The sequence below is a fragment of the Eurosta solidaginis genome, chromosome 4, assembly GCF_040869045.1.
Source record: "Eurosta solidaginis isolate ZX-2024a chromosome 4, ASM4086904v1, whole genome shotgun sequence".
NCBI lineage: Eukaryota > Metazoa > Arthropoda > Insecta > Diptera > Tephritidae > Eurosta > Eurosta solidaginis.
Genome location: NC_090322.1, coordinates 18,110,202 through 18,132,784, shown reverse-complemented (window position 1 = coordinate 18,132,784; position 22,583 = coordinate 18,110,202). Strand labels below are relative to the sequence as shown.

The 22,583-nt window shown below is 38.7% G+C and overlaps 1 protein-coding gene across 1 annotated transcript in view; it reads left to right on the top strand.

The window, feature by feature from the left end:
- LOC137248415 (uncharacterized) overlaps window positions 1-22,583 on the top strand; it is a 277,648-nt gene that overhangs the window by 97,665 nt on the left and 157,400 nt on the right. The window contains exons 12-16 of the mRNA XM_067779354.1: window positions 4,896-5,057; window positions 8,249-8,479; window positions 18,580-18,720; window positions 18,800-19,087; window positions 20,453-20,614. Coding sequence (XP_067635455.1) covers window positions 4,896-5,057; window positions 8,249-8,479; window positions 18,580-18,720; window positions 18,800-19,087; window positions 20,453-20,614 — 984 coding nt within the window. The remainder of the gene's footprint in view (window positions 1-4,895; window positions 5,058-8,248; window positions 8,480-18,579; window positions 18,721-18,799; window positions 19,088-20,452; window positions 20,615-22,583) is intronic.

Below are 22,583 nucleotides of genomic sequence, written 5' to 3'. Positions count from 1 at the left end.
AGCGACCTAGACGAAGAGGTCGTAGGATTAAAGAAGAGGCTTGAAATTTTGATACTAATCAAGAGAATCGAAGATCTTGAAGGTCGGGTCCCCATCAAGAATAAGCGACGTCTAGACTTTGGAGATATCGAGCACGCTCTCCATAAATTCAACGGAGATGATGTGTCATACTCAGTACTTAATTTCTTACGTGATTTCGAGGAAATTATGGATTCCTCAGGAGCGGACGATAGCTTCAAGCTTCTGGCTCTCCGCCGTTCGCTAACAGGGACAGCACGAGTCTTTCTATCAACAACAACTGCACTAAATTACGACACCCTAAAGAAGGCGCTGACTGCCGAATTTTACAAAGCAATCACCCGGCAGGAAATTTATAGGATGTTAGCACAGCGCAAGTGGAAGAGAAAAGACGAGTCAATTCACTGCTATATACTACACATGCAGGCTTTGGCAAAGCGTGCCAATATTGCCGAAACTGAGCTAATAGATTTCATCATCGACGGTATGGGGAACTCGGTTCCGAACATTCAGCTCTTGATGACGGCACGCACCCTTAACGAATTGAAGACATTGGTAAGTCGCTACCAACAAAAAATTACTGTGACCAACGTCACTGGAATTACTCCCAAGCAGCCCATCATAGCAAACTTAAAACAACAATCAATAATTTCAATAATTTTGAGCGTTGCCTTGTTGTATGTGTATATAATCCGAAAAAGTCATATGATTTGGGTAACTTTTTTAAGAGTTTCGATAAATATAGTGCAATTTATGAACACATACTCCTGTGGTGAGACTTAAATATTGATTTGCTTGTGGAAAACGATCGGTCCAAACATTTTGTTGATAGCATATCAGGCGTAGGATTGGAAGTTGTAAATAAACTTGCTACTCGTTTCGGACCCCATTGCAAACCTAGTTTACTAGATGTATTTTGTGTGGCTGATATGGGCAATGTCTTACATTTTGATCAGCTTTCTCTGGGAGGTATTAGCGACCATGACTTAATTTTTTTGAGTTATAATGTAGTTTTGCAATCTACGAATACTATCTCCATTAGCAACCAGTACGTTCGTGATTTCAATAGAATCAATGTCAGAGCTTTAGCTGCTGAAGCATCTTCACTTCCTTGGAATGACAGTTGGTTTGAAGCAGACATAAATAAAAAAGTTGAAAATGTTTCCAATTTGGTTAACTACCTATTTGATAAATATGTCCCACTTAAGAAAATTAGAGTGAACAAAAATAAGCAACCATGGTTCAGTCGAGATGTACTTCAGGCAATAAAAGCAAGAAATAAAAGCTATTCACTTTGGAGGAAATCTCCTTGTGAAGAAAACTGGCAGGCTTATAAGATATTGCGAAACAGAGCTACGAAAATTACTAGGCATGCCAAAAGGGGTTATTTCCGAAGCAAACTTGATGTATTTCTACCACCAAAGATTCTCTGGAATAATCTAAAACTACTTGGTATTAAGAATGATTTAAAATCGGAATGCTCTTGTCAGTGTGTCTCGTGCAAGGGATGGTTGAATCGGACAGGTTGTTCTGGGTTGGATCCCAGGATCCGACGTCGTCGTAACTTTTATAAATCTGTTGTGGCTCCTTGCTGTTCACGCCCAAGGGCGCCCCCTACCTTTCAACAGCTCCGCTGCTCATCAGGCCACAACAAGTACACGCTGCTGTTCGTGCCCCACGACGCCACCAACTCATACGGCCGTTCCCACTCAACTACAATCTCCGTAGTAGAGTCGGTAGCAATGCCGAGCTTCAGCCCCTGCACCCGTCTATCTGTCCGATCAGGCGATGCAAACCTAGAAATCATCAATATCTACATCCCTCCTGCCACTTGTTGCCCCAGTGGATACCGCCCTAATATCAGCGGTATACACTGGTAATAATCGTATTATCTTAGGCGATTTCAATGCCCATCACGATCTATGGCATTCAGACTTGCAGGCAGGCAGCAGGTGTGAGATTTTAGCGGATCAAATAGAAGAAACGACGTTCTGCACAATAAACGGAGGAACGTATGGTAGGAAGCTGTCACAGTTCGCCAGATATATGTATCAATCGTGAGTACAGGACTCGTAAACTGCGTCAACTGGCAGCCGACCACCTACCCATATTCCTTTCGCTCGAGCGATCTGCCGACTTAATCACCAACGAAAAACACACTTTCCATCAATTTTAAGAAAGGAAAGTGGGATGATTACAAATCTTATACTGACAATCGTTTTGCTGCCCTTCCTATCCCGACTGATGCCCGAAATTCGGCGTCACTTTCCAGCGGAGGCCGCAAATTTAGTGAGAGAACGTTACCTTATAAGACAGCTCGATCCCGGCGACCCCAAATAAGGGATACAAACCAACGCATCAGATTGCTTGTGGATTAACACAAACGGGTGAAAAGGGAGGAGCATCTAAGCGGTTGTAACCTCTCTGCCAGTGTAGGTAAGCTTTGGTCCACCGTAAAGTTCGTATCGAATCCGTCCAGGCACAATGACAAAATTTCCATCGCCTTTGGCGATATAGTGCTGTCGGATGCGAAAAAATGCGCGAGCGCTTTTTGCCGACAATATATAATGCATTCTACGGCTGACAAAGTTAGACGGAGGGCCAACAGGCACGCACATAAACAAATTCAGCGCGTTTCCACACGGCATAGCCATACCGATGCTTAAAAGCCTAGGGAAAGGTTTCAAATATTTAGCACACGTCTTCAACCTGTCTCTTTGTCATTCCCGAAAAATGGAAAATGGCCAAGGTGGTCCCGCTACTAGAGCCTGAGAAACCAGCTAACATAGGAGATTCATATCGCCCGATATCTCCCCTATCGCCAGTAGCCAAGACACTTGAAGCCATATTGCTCCCCTATTTCAAAGCAAATTTGCAACTAGCCTCTCATCAGCATGACTTTAGAAAACTTCATAGCACAACCACCGCGCTAAATGCCATTAGCACTCAGATAAATTGCGGTTTAAATCAAAACCCCCACCATAGAACAGTACTCGTTGCGCTAGACCTATCAAAATCTTTTGATACGGTCAACCATGGCACGTTATTGCAAAACTTGGAAGGGTCTACCCTTCCCCCAAGTCTTAAAAGGTGGACCGCAAATTATCTGAGTGGTCGGGAGGCATCGGTGCAATTTAGAAACGCAACATCAAAACCAAGAAGAATTATCCCCACTTTTGTTTAACTTCTACATATCAAAGCTACCTTCGCCACCAGAAGGAGTTACTATCGTTTCCAATGCCGATGTCTGCACAATAATGGCCATAGGCCCAGGCCCACAGATCGATGAGCTTTGCAACAGAATAAAGGCTACCTCCCTGATCTCTCCAGTTTTTTTCGCCTCGCGAAACCTGGCACTATCAACGAATAAATCATCCGCGACCTTATTTACAACATGGACGTCCCAAGTGTCGGACCATTTTGAACATCCACGTCGATGGCACTACGCTACCAACTGTCCTACACCCCAAAATCTTGGGTGTGACGTTGGATCAGGATCTACATTTTGGTGAGCATGCAGCCGCAATTGTAGTGAAAATCCAGAGTCGTAATAAAATCCTCAAATCTCTTGCTGGCAGTACTTGGGGAAAAGACAAAGAAACGCTCATTACCACTTACAAAGTAATTGACCAGCCGATTGCATGCTACGCGTCCCCTATATGGTCGCCGTGCCTAAAAACTACTCACTGGAAGCAGCTACAGGCCTGTAAAAATACTGCCCTCAGAACCGCCACGTGTTGTCTTCTTATGTCCCTCGAACACCATCTACATTATGAGGCGAGAATACTCCCCATCAGGGAGAGAAATAAGATGCTGAAATGCATCCCAAAAGACATCTGATTGATAAGCCAACACCGCCCAGGGGCTTAAGGAGTCATCTCCGTAAGCATTATGAGGAAATACGGCACCTGAGAACGCAGCCGTATGAAGCCAAAAAACACAAGCAGGTCTCAGTGAACTCCACAAACAGGCGTCGGACCTTTATGCCAGGCATTTTTCGGTGAATCCAGTACTCTAAAGAACAATACCCAAAACTTGCAGAAGAGGAACGCACACTCCTCAGGGAAACGCGAGTCGCTCTAGCCCAACTTCGATCTGGATTCTGTATCAGGTTAAACTCTTACCTATCCAGAATCAACCCGACATACAAAATTTATGCCCCGCTTGTAACTTGTCCCCACATGACACCAGCCATCTCTCCAATTGTATTGTGGAACCAACGCCTCTAGTACCCCTTTCATTATGGTCGACCCCTGTTGAAACAGCAAGTTTCCTTGGACTCCCGTTAGAGGATATTGATGAAAATTTGTGATCGGTCGCAGCTTTTAGGTGGGGCGAAGCACTGCTACAACAACAACAAGAGGTATTTTGTAACACTAGGTGATATTTCATGTTGGGCATTAATTAATGAACTATTGACGTTATTGGTCGCCGTGGTGTGATGGTAACGTGCTCCGCCATCCACACCGAAGATCCTGGATCCCCGGGAAAAACAACATCAAAGTTTTAGAAAAAAGCTTTTTCAATTAGAAGAAACTTTTTCTAAGCGGGTTCGCCCTCGGCAGTGTTTGGCAAGCACTCCGAGAGCGTTTCTGCTACAAAAAGCTTTCAGTCAAAACTCATCTGCCTTGCAGATGCCGTTCGGAAACGGCATAAAACAAGTACGTCCTGTCCCTGTCCTGTCCCGCCAATTTGTAGGAAAAGGAAGCTCTGCCTAAAATCTCTTCGAATCTTATCGCTCCTTACATTTATTTTTATTTTTGTATATTGGACGTCATATTTTGTAATAAACTCTATCATGATGATATGCATCTAACCTATTCTTATACCTTAAACCACTACGTTTCTTCAATTATCTGTGTTTTTTATTTATTCAGATGTAAAGAAAATCTTGAAGATGGCAAACAACTTAAACATCAAGGCAACGAACTCGAGTGCGATATTTGTGGTAAATGTTTTACGCAAAAAAGTTCTTTAAGGCACCATAAACGACTTCATAGCGGCGAAAAGCCTTATAAATGTGATATTTGTGAAAAGCGGTAAGTTTTCTTATGTAACATTTACACTGGACCAAATGCGTCAGTTTGGGTTCAAAATTCCAAATGCGACGCTATTCAGAAATAATTTGATAGCATTTCATCGCATTGGGCCTGAAAGCACGATCCACCTATGCGATATATTTCTTTATCGTATTTTAAGCTAGTGCATTTTCTTGCGATGCATTGATGTCGTGGCAGTCGAGTGCTAAAGGTTAAAGAAAAAGCGAATGACGCCAATGTAAACCCTTTGAAATGGGGACTAACACTAAAGCCCCAAACACAAAATTTCCAGCTAAAAAAACCCCCTAAAATCATCAACCCCAACACGGAATCTGCGCACATTTTTGGGCAATGTCACAAACTCGCAAACACAAAGTCCACGAAATGCTATATATGTATGTAAATAAATAAAATTACCTGACATATGAAGAATTGTTCAAGTATATATACATATGTATGTATTAAAAAGGGTATATAGTAAAAAATTACGAAAAACGTACCGACACGTCCTATTTGCATTTTGTTTTCGAGACTTGTTTCTATTCGATTACAATGCTATTGCCATATTGCAAGTTTATTTACGCAGACAGTGGTTTGGGTCTTGAACTACCATGCAAATAACGTCGGTGCAATGCCAGATCTAGGTTTTCAATTTTTGATTTTTTTTTCGATAAAAGCCTAGAATAGAGATCGAGTGCTAATACGCGTCCAAAAATATCGGGAGAGGTGTCAAAAGACGCGTCATGACCTCAGTATTAATAATCCGAAGACGGAAAATGTTGAGTCTTTGTACACACAATTTTTTCCTGTGTACAACAATATTACAAAAACCACAGGACAATTGTCAACTTTAACTGCAAAATTTCTCATTTATTTTCCACCGTCAGATTAGGGTTGTCCAGATCAATACGCGTCGTTTGACTCCTCTCCCGAAACGAGTATTAGCAATCGGCCCCTGTTCTAGACTTTTACCCTTTTACTAATGGCAAGGGCGAGCCATACACCGATACCACTCCTTTCGCCAGGCATACCTATCGAGGGTATATTCTAGGCCCCCTATTCCGCTTGGTGTTGTTGTTGTTGTTGTTGTTGTATTAACGATAAAGACACTCCCCGAAGGTTTTGGGGGTGTTATCTATGTTCATGGTTCTTTGTCGGATATAGATCTGGTTAGTTTCGGTAGCAAAGCAACATTAAGGTTTTTATGCCGGGAATTGCCCGGTGAATCCAGTACTTAAAGAAAAGTATCCAAAACTCGCTCTTGCTCAACTTCGTTCTGGATACTGTAACAGGTTAAACTCTTACCTATCCAGAATCAACCCCGACATACAAAATGTATGCCCGCTTGCAATGTGTCCCCACATGACACCAACCATCTCTTTAATTGTAATGTGGAACCAACGCCTCTAACACACCTTTCTTTATGGTCCACCCCTGTTGAAACGGCAAGTTTCCTTGGACTCCCGTTAGAGGATATTGATGACAATTTGTGATCGGTCGCGGCTGTTAGGTGGGGCGAAGCATTGCTACAACAACAAGGTTTTTATCATGCCCTTATAAAACACTAACGCACCCTGAGAAACAAGGTACACCTTAGCGATAGTTTATATTTTTTGGCCCACGCGCTAGAAATTATATTATAGTGCCGTAGGATCGAGCATATCATTTTCTGTTGGCTGAAAAGTGAACCAAATCCACGGTTGATGGTGCCGCTTGACATTACTCTGTTGAGAGAAACAATAACTACTTAGCATAATGGTAGCATTAGATCGGGTCGTTTATGAAAACTTCGTTATTAAGAAATAGGGCTTTAGTATGGGTCGCCTAAGACGTGAGTATTTTTTAATGATGGTTCAGCCTGACGGCGTGAACAGGCGCTACCTCCAGGCTCACGAGGCTCTTTCCACCTAGCCAGCTTTCAGCATATTGTGATTATTGTTAAGACTGACAGCACCATTGAGCTGATTTTCCGCTTGCAACACCACCGCTGTGTCTACGTCCTCGTCATTTGTCGCCAATTTCAGGTATTGGTATATTCTGGAGTGACTTCACTACACTTGATACTCAAACATGGGCCTTTGGTATAGTGTGGATCAGTGCTGTATTCATCACCTTCATTCGTCTTCTTCTCGGTGAAAATAGTTGTCTCAGCGTTGAATCCCTTTAGTATCACCGAGTAAGCTGCATCACCCGTTAGCTTAGTAGTCTTTTCGTCTTTACTTTTAATGCCACTCTTTCCCTGCATTTATGCTGTACCTCGTTACAGCTTTTGAGGTACGTGGTATTTGAGTACTTAGACTTCCCTCTTCGCTCTGCTTTGCAGATTAAGAGGTGTGGTCCTGTTATCCTTCCTCTTCTGTCTCTTAAAATCAGGCTGCAAAGTTGATAATTGCTCACAGCAAAGTCTTAGTGAGTGAACTGTCTTCGACATTCTTCCACGCTCGCTTTCGCGGTCGGTTGGGTCGATCACTGCAGTTAAGCGAGGCATAATTCTTAACGCTTCCCGGTATTGTGAGAAGGTTCTCCTAAACTCCATGTATCGCTTCCGTCCCAACATTAGTGCTGTTTCCAAGTTGGCAGACCGCTCCTTTACCGAGCGCACAGACTACACACTATCATGTTGTTGTAACGACACTTCCCGAAGTGTTTTGGGATTGTAATCGATTTTGATGGTCCTTTCCGGATATAGACCCGGTACGTTCCGGGGACAAGTACTATTAAGATACAAGCCTGACCACCTCGGGAACGATTTAATATGACCACATTGCACCTTGTAGGCCATCCCGCCCCCATCCCCGAGTTCCATGAAGACCTTGGAGTCGCAAGGACCTCGCCTGCTAAAGAAACACGGGTAAGTGAGGTTTATAATTGGGTTGGATAAGCTATAAATTGCGATAGCAATCCCTTGAGAGGGTTGCGCTCTGCAACCCACTGAATCATTTGGTTAGTTAGTCGTTTTCATTTGGGTATTTAGTCACCGCCATTAAAGTTTCCCATTTTCTGTATGAATGTGAATGTATTTCAGACAGGGAATAGGGATTTCGTGTTGGGTATTCTGATTATGGGGATTTTGATTCTGGTGATAAAGAGGGTGACCTCAACTCATTTGGAGGTACGTATTTGGAGCTAGTGTAAATGTAGTATATATAACATCGTCATTATTACAACTTTTCATTTTGTCTTTAAAATAGCTTTGTTCGCGCCTCACATTTACACGTCCACATGCGCTCTCATATACATCTGGGTGTAAATACTTATAGATGCAAGTTTTGCCCATTGGCTTTTCCTTTAGCTTCGGAGCTACGATTACACTTAACGTCTCATAAAAACGAAGATGCAGAAACGCGTGAACGAAATATGACAGCTTTAAAAGAAGAAGTGGCTAAATTAAAGCAGAAACTATTGGAGAGTAAACCTAGAGGGTAAGAAAATAACTTGGCAATAACAGAATATTTGATCACCGTAATGTAGTGGTAGTCAAAAAGTTTCAAATATGACCGCTTTTTGCGGGCGTATTATTTGATATCGGTTAAAAATAGATTGAAGAATTTTATAATGTATCATTTTCTCTTCCAAAAATACTAAATATTTATATATACTGGATAACTAATTGCTGTGCGATATACCGGCTACGAAGTTATAGTTAAATCAATTTTTAGTCAAGTGCACAAAAATTAAACTTTTTGCTGGCAATGCACAACTATTTTATTTATTACGACTCTTAGAGCATAGATCAACTCATAAAAATATTATTGCATTAATTAACAATATGTACTATGTATGAGATTGAACTTGAATTTGAATTTGAAACATGAATTTGAATTTGTATTTGAAACATGTAACACAAATCCATACGAATCTTAATATCTATTTTATATTCATTGATTTCGCGTGAGCATATAATCTTTGCTTAAATAAGTTTTTATCACAATTATTAATATTTCCAGGTAATTCGTTGAAGCATTTTAACCCTTTGTAAAAAAGACTATTTTTTCAGGCTCCGTTGTGTAATTAGGTAATTTAAAATCATTTCTCTGCTTCGTATTTCTGTCATGAACCTCGTAGTTAAATTTAATACTTGTTTTTAGATAATAAGGCAAATTTCCGGTTTTTATGTTGTATATAAACTTCATACTGTGGAAAAATATTTGCTGTTTTACGCTCATCCAAATAAAACTTTGTAGCATATCTTTAATGGGGGTATCAAAACGTTTACTTAATATAAAGCGCATAGCTTTATTCTACACTTTTTGTATGTTATCGATTTGCGAATCTTTCAAGATAAAGAAAATAGTAGAACAATATATGAACTATTTGTCAATTATGGATCTATATACTTTTGCTTTATAATAGGGGGACTCATGATAGCATATAAACTTATAAGGTGTAAAATTATATCCATTTACACACGCGGTTATATGAACGCACCTAGTAATACTCTTGATAAACTTGATTGCTTTTCAGCTGTATTATTTCCAAAAAAAATTTTTTTGATTGTTATACAAATTAAAAAATACCAAGATTAAGTGAAAAATTAAAACTAAAACGCCTTTACTTGCTGATGTTGGAGATTTTTGATGAAAATGCCGTCTGTAATGTCTGCAAGGTTGCATTCCTTTGAGTTTACCGCGTTTACACAATGAAATGTGCGCGTAAATTTATACAAATTGTGTAAATGATTTTTCATACAAAATTTGACAGCTCGTGCGTAAACTAGATAAATTTATACGTTTACACACTTTATAAGGCATTTATACGGTTACATGAGTCCCCCTAATAACTACTCAAGTTTCTACAGGTTCTTTGAATGAAATAAATTTTTTTAGCTATTTTACCTGTTATGTAATCAACATGGCCATCAAATTTTCAATTTTAATATCATTTATTTTAATAGTTTCAGAATGAGCAATATTCTTCCTTGTTATTACCATATATTCAGTTTTTTCAATATTAATTTTTAGTCTGTTACCATACAGCCAAATATAGAGAGCATCTAAATCACTTTGTAGTTTTTCTCTTATTTCATGTTCATTCCTACCATTTATGGAAATTAGTGCATCATCCGCGAATAGTTTTATGGTACTGAATTTCAATATAGACTTAATATCATTATTATAAACATTAAATAAAATTAGAGCTAGCACAGAGCATTGGGGTAAACCAAACTTAATGTGAACTTCGTCCGATAATGCTGAACCAATTATTGTTCTTTGCTTACGATTTGTTAAGAAATTATCAAACCCGTCTAATTCAATTTTAATACCAATGCTTGAGAATTTTTCTAATAATATTTTGTGATCGATAGTTTCAAAGAAATAAATATTGAACTAATTGATTTTTAACTACCGGCTCTAAAATTTTCTCATCTCTGGAGAAAGTATTTATTGGTCTCAGCTCCTCTGCTTTAATAGTATTTGCAACTTTTTCTATTGGGACTATAGTCGAGGTTTAACAAATGGTTGGAAATATGCCACTACTTAAACTGTCATTTATAATTTGAGCATAGAAAAAACCTAAATATGGTATTATGTCTTTGGCAACACCATCTGATAACAATTTTTTTTCACCTCTGGCTTTAAATTTACTGATAATTTTTACGACGTCATCTGTGCTAACTTGGTCAAATTTGTAAACTCAGGCTCAGTTGTACATATTTATGTATGTTTGTTTAATGGTGTGTTCAGTTTATACTTATATTTAAGAATTCATGAGCTTAACACCGGCTTATAATAATTGAATTTCAATTATTATGTTTTCTAAGAGAAACTGAAAAAAGCTTCTCATTCGCAACGAAGAAGAACTTTACAAAAACAAATCTACATGGCACACAAATTAATATAGAGACAAAATGTCTCGATTGTGTTGTTAGTGTAGAAATGAGAAAAACTGAATTAAGCATGAAAACAAATACCAGCAGGATGGCCTAGTGGTTAAAGGCTACTGCAGTTTCACCATGTGATTCACGGTTCGAATCCCGGTGAAACCTGTAACAACATTACAAAATTGCCTGATAATGATTACGTTGGCGGTTTTCGAAATGGTTCCATAGCAATATGCCAGTAAATGTTTCATTCTTTTCAGTTTCTCTTAGAAAACATAATAATTGAAATTCAATTATTATAAGCCGGTGTTAAGCTCATGAATTCTTAAATATAAGTAAAAGACTTCGTTTATTTGGGAACCAGCATCAACACTAGCAACAACATCAGCACTGAAATCCAGCGAAGAATCAATCTTGCCAATAAATGCTACTTTGGACTAGGAAGGCAATTGTAAAGTAAAGTCCTCTCTCGGCGAACGAAAATCATATTCTACAAGTCACTTATCGTTCCCGTCCTGATATATGGGGCAGAAGCATGGACCATGACAACAGCCGACGAAGCGGCTTTGGGAGTGTTCGAGAGAAAAGTTCTTCGAAAGATTTATGGACCTCTAGTGAATTCTTCTACTTACTATTCCAAAAACAAAATACAATTTTTCAAATTTAGAAAAATTAAAAAATAACAATAATTATCATTGGGAAAAAAAAAAATTATTGTTCTGGCCTTGAGCTCGATTCGAACCTAGAATGATTTATCAATAGGCCGATAAAAACAAAAACAATTGTTAATAAACCATGAGCACTTGGGAATGTCAAACAAAGTAATTTACAATAAACAAAAATCCAGCATTATCAGTGATTTGCACCAGATGGCGCAACACTGAATAAATATAGTTGGTAAAAAGGAATAGAAGTAGCAAATTTGCCAGTCAAACAAACCACCGCTGTATAGCTAAATGGTTAGCGCAGCATGCCTAAAGCGTACTGATGATGAAGGCTTAGCACCCTTCGAAATGGATCTATCTGCGCAGCTATGGCAGGTTGTCTGAAAAATTTTCTACTTACTATTCCAAAAACAAAATACAATTTTTCAAATTTAGAAAAATTAAAAAATAACAATAATTATCATTAGAAAAAAAAAAAAATTATTGTTCTGGCCTTGAGCTCGATTCGAACCTAGAATGATTTATCAATAGGCCGATAAAAACAAAAACAATTGTTAATAAACCATGAGCACTTGGGAATGTCAAACAAAGTAATTGACAATAAACAAAAATCCAGCATTATCAGTGATTTGCATCAGATGGCGCAACACTGAATAAACATAGTTGGTAAAAGGAATAGAAGTAGCAAATTTGCCAGTCAAACAAACCACCGCTGTATAGCTAAATGGTTAGCGCAGCATGCCTAAAGCGTACTGATGATGAAGGCTTAGCACCCTTCGAAATGGATCTATCTGCGCAGCTATGGCAGGTTGTCTGAAAAAATTTTCGACTTACTATTCCAAAAACAAAATACAATTTTTCAAATTTAGAAAAATTAAAAAATAACAATAATTATCATTAGAAAAAAAAAATTATTGTTCTGGCCTTGAGCTCGATTCGAACCTAGAATGATTTATCAATAGGCCGATAAAAACAAAAACAATTGTTAATAAACAATGAGCACTTGGGAATGTCAAACAAAGTAATTGACAATAAACAAAAATCCAGCATTATCAGTAATTTGCACCAGATGGCGCAACACTGAATAAATATAGTTGGTAAAAAGGAATAGAAGCAAATTTGCCAGTCAAACAAACCACCGCTGTATAGCTAAATGGTTAGCGCAGCATGCCTAAAGCGTACTGATGATGAAGGCTTAGCACCCTTCGAAATGGAGCTATCTGCGCAGCTATGGCAGGTTGTCTGAAAAATTTTCTACTTACTATTCCAAAAACAAAATACAATTTTTCAAATTTAGAAAAATTAAAAAATAACAATAATTATCATTAGAAAAAAAAAAAAAAAAATTATTGTTCTGGCCTTAAGCTCGATTCGAACCTAGAATGACAATCCAGTTCTTTAAAAACAAACATTTTTTCTGACAAATAAAAATTTAGTTTTTAGTTTGAAAAATTGTGTGGATAAAAACACAACTAAAATAAAATTTATTGTGAAAAAAGTGAACCATCAGAAACTGAAATAATTTTCCCGTGGTATTTGCATTGTTTTTATTTAACTTTAAAAACTGGGCAATTCCCGGCCTAGAGGTCCAACGCCGTTTTGTGGATATCAATGGGGATATCAGTTAAGCCCCTGGGATTGTAGCTTCATCAATAAAGTGTCTAGAGGGATGCCCAGATTTCTGGGTATTCAACAGAAACTGTTTGTCCAGCATTTCATTTCTCTCCCTAATGAGAAGTACCCTCGCCTCATTGTATAGGTGGTGTTCTGGGGACATAATACTGCGGACATAATACTGAAGGCAGTATTTTGCAGACCTGCAGTTTCTTCCAGTGAGTAACCTTGGCTTGGTGACCATATCGGGGACGCGTAGTATGCAATCGGCAGGCCAAATGCTTTGTAAGTAGTAATCGTTTCTTTGTCTTTACCCAAGTGCTACCGGCAAGAGATTTGAGGTTTTTATTACGGGTCTGGATTTTAGGAACAATTTCGGTTGCATGCTCTCCGAAATGTAGATCCTGATCAAACGTCACTACCAAGATTTTTGGGTGTAAGACAGTCGGTACCGCAATGCCATCGACGTGGATGTTCAATATGGTCGACATTTGGCACGTCCATGTTGTAAATAAGGTCGCCGATGATTTAGTCGGTGACAATGTCAGCTTTCGCGAGGCGAAAGAACTAGAGAGATCAGGGAGATAGCTGTTTATTTTATTATAAAGCTCATCGATGTGTGGGCCTGGGCCTGTGTCCATTATTATGCAGTCATCGTCGTAGGAAACGATAGTGACTCCTTCTGGCGGTGGAGGTAGCGGCACCCCTTGTTTAATTCTTCTTGGTTTAGATGTTATGTTCCTGAATTGTATCGATGCTTGACGACCAGACAGATAATTTGCGGTCCACGTTTTGAGATTTGGGGTAGGGAGGACCCTTCCGGGTCTTGCAGTAACGTACCGTGGTTGACCGTGTCAAAATAATTTGACAGGTTTAACGCAACGAGTACTGACCTATGGTGGGGGTTTAGATTTAATACGCAATTTATTTGTGTGTTAATGGCATTTCGCGCCGCGTTAGTGCTATGTAATTTTGGAAAGCCATGGTGATGATTGGCAAGACGCAAATTTGCAGTGAAATAGGGAAGCAGAATGGCTTCAAGCGTCCTGGCTACGGGCGATAGGAGATATATCGGCCGATAAGAATCTATGTTAGCTAGTTTCCCAGGCTTTAATAGCGGAAGCACCCTGGTCATTTTCCATTTTGCGGGAATGGCGAAGGTGGACAGGGACAAGTTGAAGGCATGCGCTAGATAATTAAATCCCTCTTTGACTAGGTTTTTAAGCATCGGCATGGCTATGCGTCTTCAACCTCTGGCGGTGATGGTAATTGGACACGCTGTATTTATGCTTGTGTGCGCGTCTGTTGGCCCGCCGTCTGACTTTGTCAACCGAAGAATGCGTTACATATTGTCGGCAAAAAGCGCTTGCGCTTTTTTTCGCATCCGACAGCACTTTATCGCCAAAGGCGATGGAAATGTGTTCGATAGGGACTTTAAGATGGACCAAAGCTTACCTACACCGGCAGAGATGTTGCGATTCTTAAGTGCTCCACCCATTTCGCCCGCTTGTGTTTATCCATAAGCAATCTGATGCGTTGGTTTGTATCCCTTATTTGGGGGTCGCCAGGATCGAGCTGTCTTATAAGGTCACGTTCTCTCGCTAAATTTGCGGCCTCCGCCGGAAAGTGAGGTCGAATTTCGGTTATTCTTCCGGCGGGAATAAAACGAGCCGAAGCGGATTCAATAACCCTGCGAAATGAACGCTCCCCTTGACGAGCATCAGTCGGGATAGGGAGGGCAGCAAAGGGATTGTCAGTATAAGATTTGTAATCATCCCACTTTCCTTTCTTAACATTGATGGAAAGTGCGTTTATCGGTGGTGATGAAGTCGGCAGATCGCTCGAGCGAAAGAAGTGTCAGTAGGTGGTCAAATGCCAATGTTACCATTGGTTGCTAGTTGACACAGGTTACTAGACCTGCGCTCATGATAGCTAAATCTGGCGAACTGGGACAGTTTCCTACCATACGAGTGGTATGCAATGTGGAACCAACGCCTCTAACACCGCTCTCACTCTTGTCCACGCCTGTTGAAACTGCAAGTTTCCTTGGACTCTCGTTAGAGAATATTGATGACAATTATTGAGTGGTGGCGTCTATTAAATGGGGCGAAGCACTGCTACAACAACAACAGAATATTCAATTTGGAATATTTATTCGTTTGGTTGGTTGCAACAATTTTGTGTACTATTTTGTTAATTAATAAAAAAATATAACAATAAACTAAAATAAAATAGACCTTGGATTTTAATGTCTGTTCATCTTATAGTAGTAGTATTTTTTTTATTAAATGGCTGGGCTACGGGATTACAAATATGACAACTCGAATTCGAATCTCATCACAGGGAGAATCAAATTTCTAATTTAAAAAATACAAAGACATCTGATGAAATCTTTGGCGGTTTAGGAATAGGTCTAATGACTGCTGGTATGTTTAATTCTTTTGAGTTTTTCTGTTATAATAAAGCATAATAATTTAATAAAAAAAATTTAAATTCACTAAAATTTTCAAATGTATAAAATAAAATAATATGTTTTTAACTAGCGAGGTAGACTCATTTGCTTTATACAATTCCTATTGTTTTTTCTCTAACATCGATGACTAAAACAATGAAAGGACGGGAAGAAACGGAAGCAAGCGAAAGTAAAGGAAAGGAATGAAAAGGGAACGAAAGGAAGGAAAATTAAGAAAGAAAAGAGAATAGAGAGAAGAGAAGAAATGAGAGGAGAAGGGAAGAGAAAAGAAAAGGAAGAGAGGAAAGGAAACTACGCGCTTTTTCAAGAGGTCATCTTCAAAACATGATTGAAAATAAACGATATGTCCAAAAACTAATCACCCTTATTGTCATTGTCGTCACTGAACGACGACGACTCACGACGACGTGTTAAATTCGGTATTGCCATCGTCGTTTTGATAACTATTGACGACTATCGACGCATGTTTGGTATTGGCTTAAGCGCCAAATACACGACACGAACATTTCCGCGAACATTCCGCAATCTTGTTCGCAGCTTTGGCCATACACCATACGAACTTTTGGCCGAACATTAGTTCTATTTGAGACAGCGATGAATACGGACAACAATTGTGCTGCAGCAATATTGCTCGCTGTGGCAATTAAGCGTAAAAAAAGAGAGAAGATCGCAAAAAAAGAATTTGGTGCAAAGAATGGTTTAAAAAACGAGCAGTTCTTGTACAAAGTGAGCTTATTAAAGAACTGGAATTCACGTCACAAAATGTTTTTAAAAATTACGTTCGTATGGGCAAGGCAACATTTGACCAACTTTTACAAAAAATTTTGCCACGCATAACGAAACGGGATACAATAATGAGAGAAGCGATTCCCCCTCATCACCGCCTTGCTTTAACTTTGCGCTTTCTAGCTAGTGGCAATAGCTTTGAAGACTTAAAATTTTTGACAGCAATTGCGCCCCAAACGATTGGGAAAATAGTTACAGACTTGTGATGCCATAATAAGTCAATTGAAAGATTTTATTAAGGTAATTATTTATTGATTAAATTATTTGTTTTCGACTAAACAAGAAAAGTTTCATGTGTACATATGTGTGTCTGAAAATTATTGGTTTTTTGAAGTAAAAATAAAAAGTGAATCATTTACGGAATAAAAACAAAATGAATGTTTGTGTTCACAAAAAAAAAGAAACAATAAAATTTTGACTTTTTTTCTTACCTTAAATGTGTTTGTATTTTCATCCTGCATTGTGGTAACGCCTGCAAAGGTTCTTATTGATCTTTCAAAAAGCATAGCAAATCATAGCACCAAAGAGTAGGAACATATTCAGCACCAGCACCAGACTTCAAACTATCTCTCTTTTTTTTTTGATTCACGCCGGTATTGCGCCCGCAAACTACTTATTTTTTTTATAACTGTATCCTTTGTGGCATCAGGATCTACTTCTTTTAATTTTTCGATTAAAGTCGCATAATCATTATTCTTTTTAATTCTATTACAATAATCTTTGCTTTTTACTTGCCACAATGATGGCAAAGATTTATAAATTTCAATAAATTCACTCAGAAATTTTTTATTGTCCATTTTACTTTTCCGCGCACGTCTGTTCCATTCAGAAATTACTACGATTATGAGCTATTTCGCCATACACGCACGAACAGTTCGCCAAAAATTAAAATATTTTGATTTTTGGCGAGCATTTGCGCGAACGGGCAAACACCACCATACACGACAGAAAAGGTCGCAGAAACATGACATAACGGGAATGTTCGCGGAAATGTTCGTGTCGTGTATTTGGCGCTTTAGCAAATTTGCTGTCGTCGTCGCCCTCACACGACGCCATTTTTGCCGACGCTGTTTTTACTGACGACAGAAGACAAATTTGTAAGTAAAACATTTCTTTTTTAACTAATTAAATACACAAACATGTACCTAATATGCATTTTTTTTATATTCAAAATGAAAATAACGAGTGCGCAACAATTCGAGGTTCTTGTAGCTGAGCTAGAAAAAATCGGAGTTATTTCTGATTTTTTTCTATTGAGTCTAAGCTCCTCTATATTATTATCGTCACTAGAGCTCGCGCTACTATTATAACAAAACCATTTTGTAAAATCTTGAAATGAAATATTTAAAGAAATCTCAAATTGCGAAAAAAGATACAGAAATAGTAAAAAACTAACAGCTAATCCAGAAATGGCAGAAATGGTATATTTTCCTTTCGTTTTATCGATAAATTGTCGTTGTCGTCTCAATAAGCTCAGCCAATACCGATTTGGTGTCGAAGTGACGACGACGTCGATACGATGTGACGTCAACTGAAAAACGACGACGATGTCGACGACGACAATGACAATAAGGGTGAATATTTTCTTTGCTCTGCAAAAACTTTTATCAACAATATTTTTTTAAGAAAATAATTTTAATTCGAATAACAAAAGGCTAAATGTGACTTATAAACTATATTAAACTGAGTTAAACCACACAACTTATTTGAATACACAAAGCGATTTTTCATCACCCACTGCTGTACTTCAGATTTCTAGCAATTCACAATATAGCTTTCAAAACGGTTTTTTTGCTCTTGAAAAACTGTGCTTTTGCTGAGAAAGGGTTTGGATATAAGCCGAAGATGTTCTTTAAGGCTCTTTTGCAGAACGGCAAGTTAAGTTTTTTAACTCGGACTTAACGTAACATGAGGGGTTAAACTTATACATTTTTGACACATTTTTGAAATTAGCTCTAAAACTAAAAAAATAACTTGCCATTCTGCAAGCGGCTCTAAATATACTAAAAAGTTTTAAGACCGTGTTTAAATTTGAACATACTCGAATTTTTAGTAGCCAAAAAATTGTTAGTTTAGTTACAAACTTCAAATCCTTGCTTCTTTTTAATATCAAAAAATAAACTCGTTTTTATTATTGTCTTGATTACCTGTTTTTTTTTTCAGATGCAAAAACATAGGTAACAAGAACGAACAATACCTATGCGATATTTGTGGCAAACATTTTAAAAAAACATGGATTTTAAAAATACATAAAAGAATTCATAGCGATGAAAAGCCCCATAAATGTGATTTTTGTAAAAAGCGGTAAGTTGTCATAAAAATCCTCGTCCTAATATGTTTCACCAAATTTTTTCTAACTTTATTTTCGCCCTGTATTAAATAGATTTGCACAAGCTGGGACCCTAAGTGAGCATATGCGTACTCATACCGGTGAAAAACCATATAAATGCAAGTACTGCGAACGGTGCTTCACGACAAAAACCCTACTGAATAAGCATTTACGTGTACATCTGGGTGATAATATTCACAGATGTGAATTTTGTCCCTTAGCTTTTCATTTAGCTTCGGAGCTACGGTTACACTCAACTACGCATAAAGACGAAGATCCAGAGAAGCATGAGCGAAATATGGCAGCTCTAAGGGAAGCAGAGGCTAAATTGAGAGTAAATAGGTAAAATGGCATGCATAAGCTCCGTATACTGTGATTTTATATTAAGGTTAATTACTCCGTAAAGCGCGGAATCCAGGGCCGGTATTGTGTTATACGATCCGTGATCGAAAACAATTTTTTACATCGCAACATCTCTTAAATGATGAATCCGATTAAGGAAATATGTTAAATAGTGGCTACGTGTACTAATTACAATTCATTCTAATTTTTACGAATAGTTTGACAAAATCATATTTATTGTTTAAGTTGTTGTTGTTGTTTTAACAGTACTTCGCCCCACTCAAGGGGCACGACCACTCACAAATTATCATCGAAATCCTCTAACGGGGGTCCTAGGAAACTGGCTGTTTCAACAGGGCCGGACCATTTGGAGATACGTGTTAGAGGCTTAGGCTCCACATGGTTGGTGTCATGTGGGGACACATTGCATGCAGGACATACATTACGTATGTCGGGGTTGATTCTGGACAGGTAAGAGTTTAACCTGTTACTTTATCCAGAACGAAGTTGGGCCAGGGTGACTCGTGTTTCCCTTGGTAGTGTGCTTTCTTCTTCTGCAAAGGTGGGATATTGCATATTAAGGTTAGGAGCAGTGTGTGCATCCTTACAAAACGGCACAATTCAATTGTATATTATTCGAACACAATATAATAAAATACTTGGCAAATCTCGAATTGGTTTTGTGTATTGTATTTGTGAGGCACAATATTACACAAAAGTCTTAGTGTGCATTGAAATACACACAACAGACCGCTTACTTACTGTGCCGGCAAAAATTCCGCACACACTCTGGTTAGGCTTAGCTTAAACCCGCGGCAGGTATGCGTAAGAGGCGACTAAAATACCCAAATGATTCAATGGGTTGCCAGCGCAATTTATAGCTTACTCAGCCCAATTGTCAACCTCTCCTATCCGTGGCGAATCTTGTTTCTTTAGGAAGTATTCAAATACGAAAGGAAAACAGAACACGCGTGAATTTTTACTCGTGTTATTTTTTAGATACAATAAATAAAAAAATTATTAGGTTTGTAGAATTTGGAATGCCAAATTATTCTGTATAAATACTACTAAATATTTAGCGATAGTAGAAAATTCTTCCACCAGCACTGTGCCACCTGGGTCATAAAGAGAGGTATTTTGCAACACCAGGTGATATTTCATGTTGCGCATTAATTTATGAACTAATGGCTAAAAGAAGATTATATATTATATAATAATTAAATTATGAATTGACTTTAATTCCATTGACGTTATTGGATGTAATATTTTAATGAATAAACTCTATCATGATAATATGCATATAACCTATTCTTATATCTTAAAAAACTTCGTTTCTTTGATTATCTTTGTTTTTTATTTTTTCAGATCCAAAGAAAATCTTGAAGATGACAAACAACTTAAACATCAAGGCAACGAACTCGAGTGCGATATTTGTGGTAAATGTTTTAAGAAAAGAAGTAATTTATGGCAACATAAACGAAACCATAGCGGCGAAAGGCCCTACAAATGTGATATTTGTGAAAAGCGGTAAGTTTTCTTATGTAACATTTACACTGGACCAAAAGCGTAAGCTAGTGCATTTTCTTGCGATGCATTTATGTCCTGGCAGTCGAATGGGAATGGCTAAAGAAAATGCGAATGACGCCAATGTAAAAGCTTTGACATGGGGACTAACTCTAAATCCCCAAACTCAAAATTCCAAGCTAAAAAAATCACTAAAATCATCAACCCCAACCCGAAATCTGCGCAAATTTTTGTTTTCGAGGCTTGTTTCTATTCGATTACAATGCTTTGTTATATTGCAAGTTTTATTTTCAACAGACACAGTGGCTTGGGTCTTCAACTACCATGCAAAGGCCGTCGGTGCAAAGCCAGATCTAGGTTTTCAATTTGTGATTTTTTTCGATAAAACCCTAGAACAGGGATCGACTGCTAATACGCGTCCAAAAATATCGGGAGAGGTGTTAAAAAACGCGTCTTGACCTCAGTATTAATATTCCGAAGACGGAAAATCTTGAGTCGTTCAAACGATATTAATGAAAAAACCAAAAACAGGTCCCTCCGAAACGGGGGGGTGAGATTCATAGTATTTTTGTGCATAACACTTTTCTTATTTGGCGGCCTTCCGTACAAAACCCCTTTGTACACAATTTTTTCCTGTGTACAGCAATATTACAAAAACCACATGAAAATTGCCAACATTAACTGCAAATATCTCATTTCTTTTCCGCCTTCAGATTATTGTTGTCGAGGTCAATACGCGTCTTTGGACTCCTCTCCCGCAACGAGTATTAACGGTCGACCCCTGTTCTAGACTTTTACCGTTTTACTAACGAAGGCGAGTCATATCGACCGATATCACTACTTTCGCCAGTAGCGAAGACATTGGAAACCCCCGCCAGGAGTTACAATCGTTTCCTAGAGTTACAATCGGAACTCGGGACCTTTATGCCCGGTGAATCCAGTACTCAAAGAAAAGTATCCAAAACTCGCGGAAGAGGAACGCATACTCCCCAGGGAAACGCGTGTCACTCTGGCTCAACTTCGTTCTGGATACTGTAACAGGTTAAACTCTTACCTATCCAGAATCAACCCCGACATGCAAAATGTATGCCCCGCTTGCAATGTGTCCCCACATGACACCAGCCATCTCTTTAATTGTAATGTGGAACCAACGCCTCTAACACCCCTTTCCTTATGGTCCACCCCTGTTGAAACAGCAAGTTTCCTTGGACTCCCGTTAGAGGATATTGATGACAATCTGTGATCGGACGCGGCTGTTAGGTGGGGCGAAGCACTGCTACAACAACAACAACAACAACAACAACATCGTTTCCTATGCTGAAACTGCACGCTTATGGCAACAGGACCTGGCACATCAATTCATGAATTAGTTTCTAAAATAAACAGCTATCTCGCCGATATTTCTAGTTTCTTCACCTCGCGCAACCTGGCATTATCACCGACAAAATCCACTCGCTCTCTGTTTACTAGCTGCATAACTTAACCGCTCTGGAACAATATTCCATAAAAGCGTGCAATTACTGGCATGTGCTGATGACATTAATATCATCGGCCTAAACACCCGCGTCGTTAGTTCTGCTTACTGCAATCTGGAAAAAGAAGCGGTAAAGATGGGTTTGGTGGTGAATGAGGACAAAACGAAGTACCTGCTGTCATCGAGCAAAGAGTCAGCGCATATGCGCATTGGCAACCACGCTACTGTTGGCAGCCATAATTTCGAAATAGTAAAATCTTCGTTTATTTGGGAACCAGCTTCAACACTAGCAACAACATCAGCTCTGAAATCCAGCGAAGAATCACTCTTCCTAATAAATGCTACTTTGGACTAGGTAGGCAATTGAAAAGTAAAGTCCTCTCTCGGCAAACGAAAATCATATTCTACAAGTCACTTATCGTTCCCGTCCTGCTATATGGTGCAGAAGTATGGACCATTACAACATCGGATGAAACGGCCCTGGGAGTGTTCGAGAGA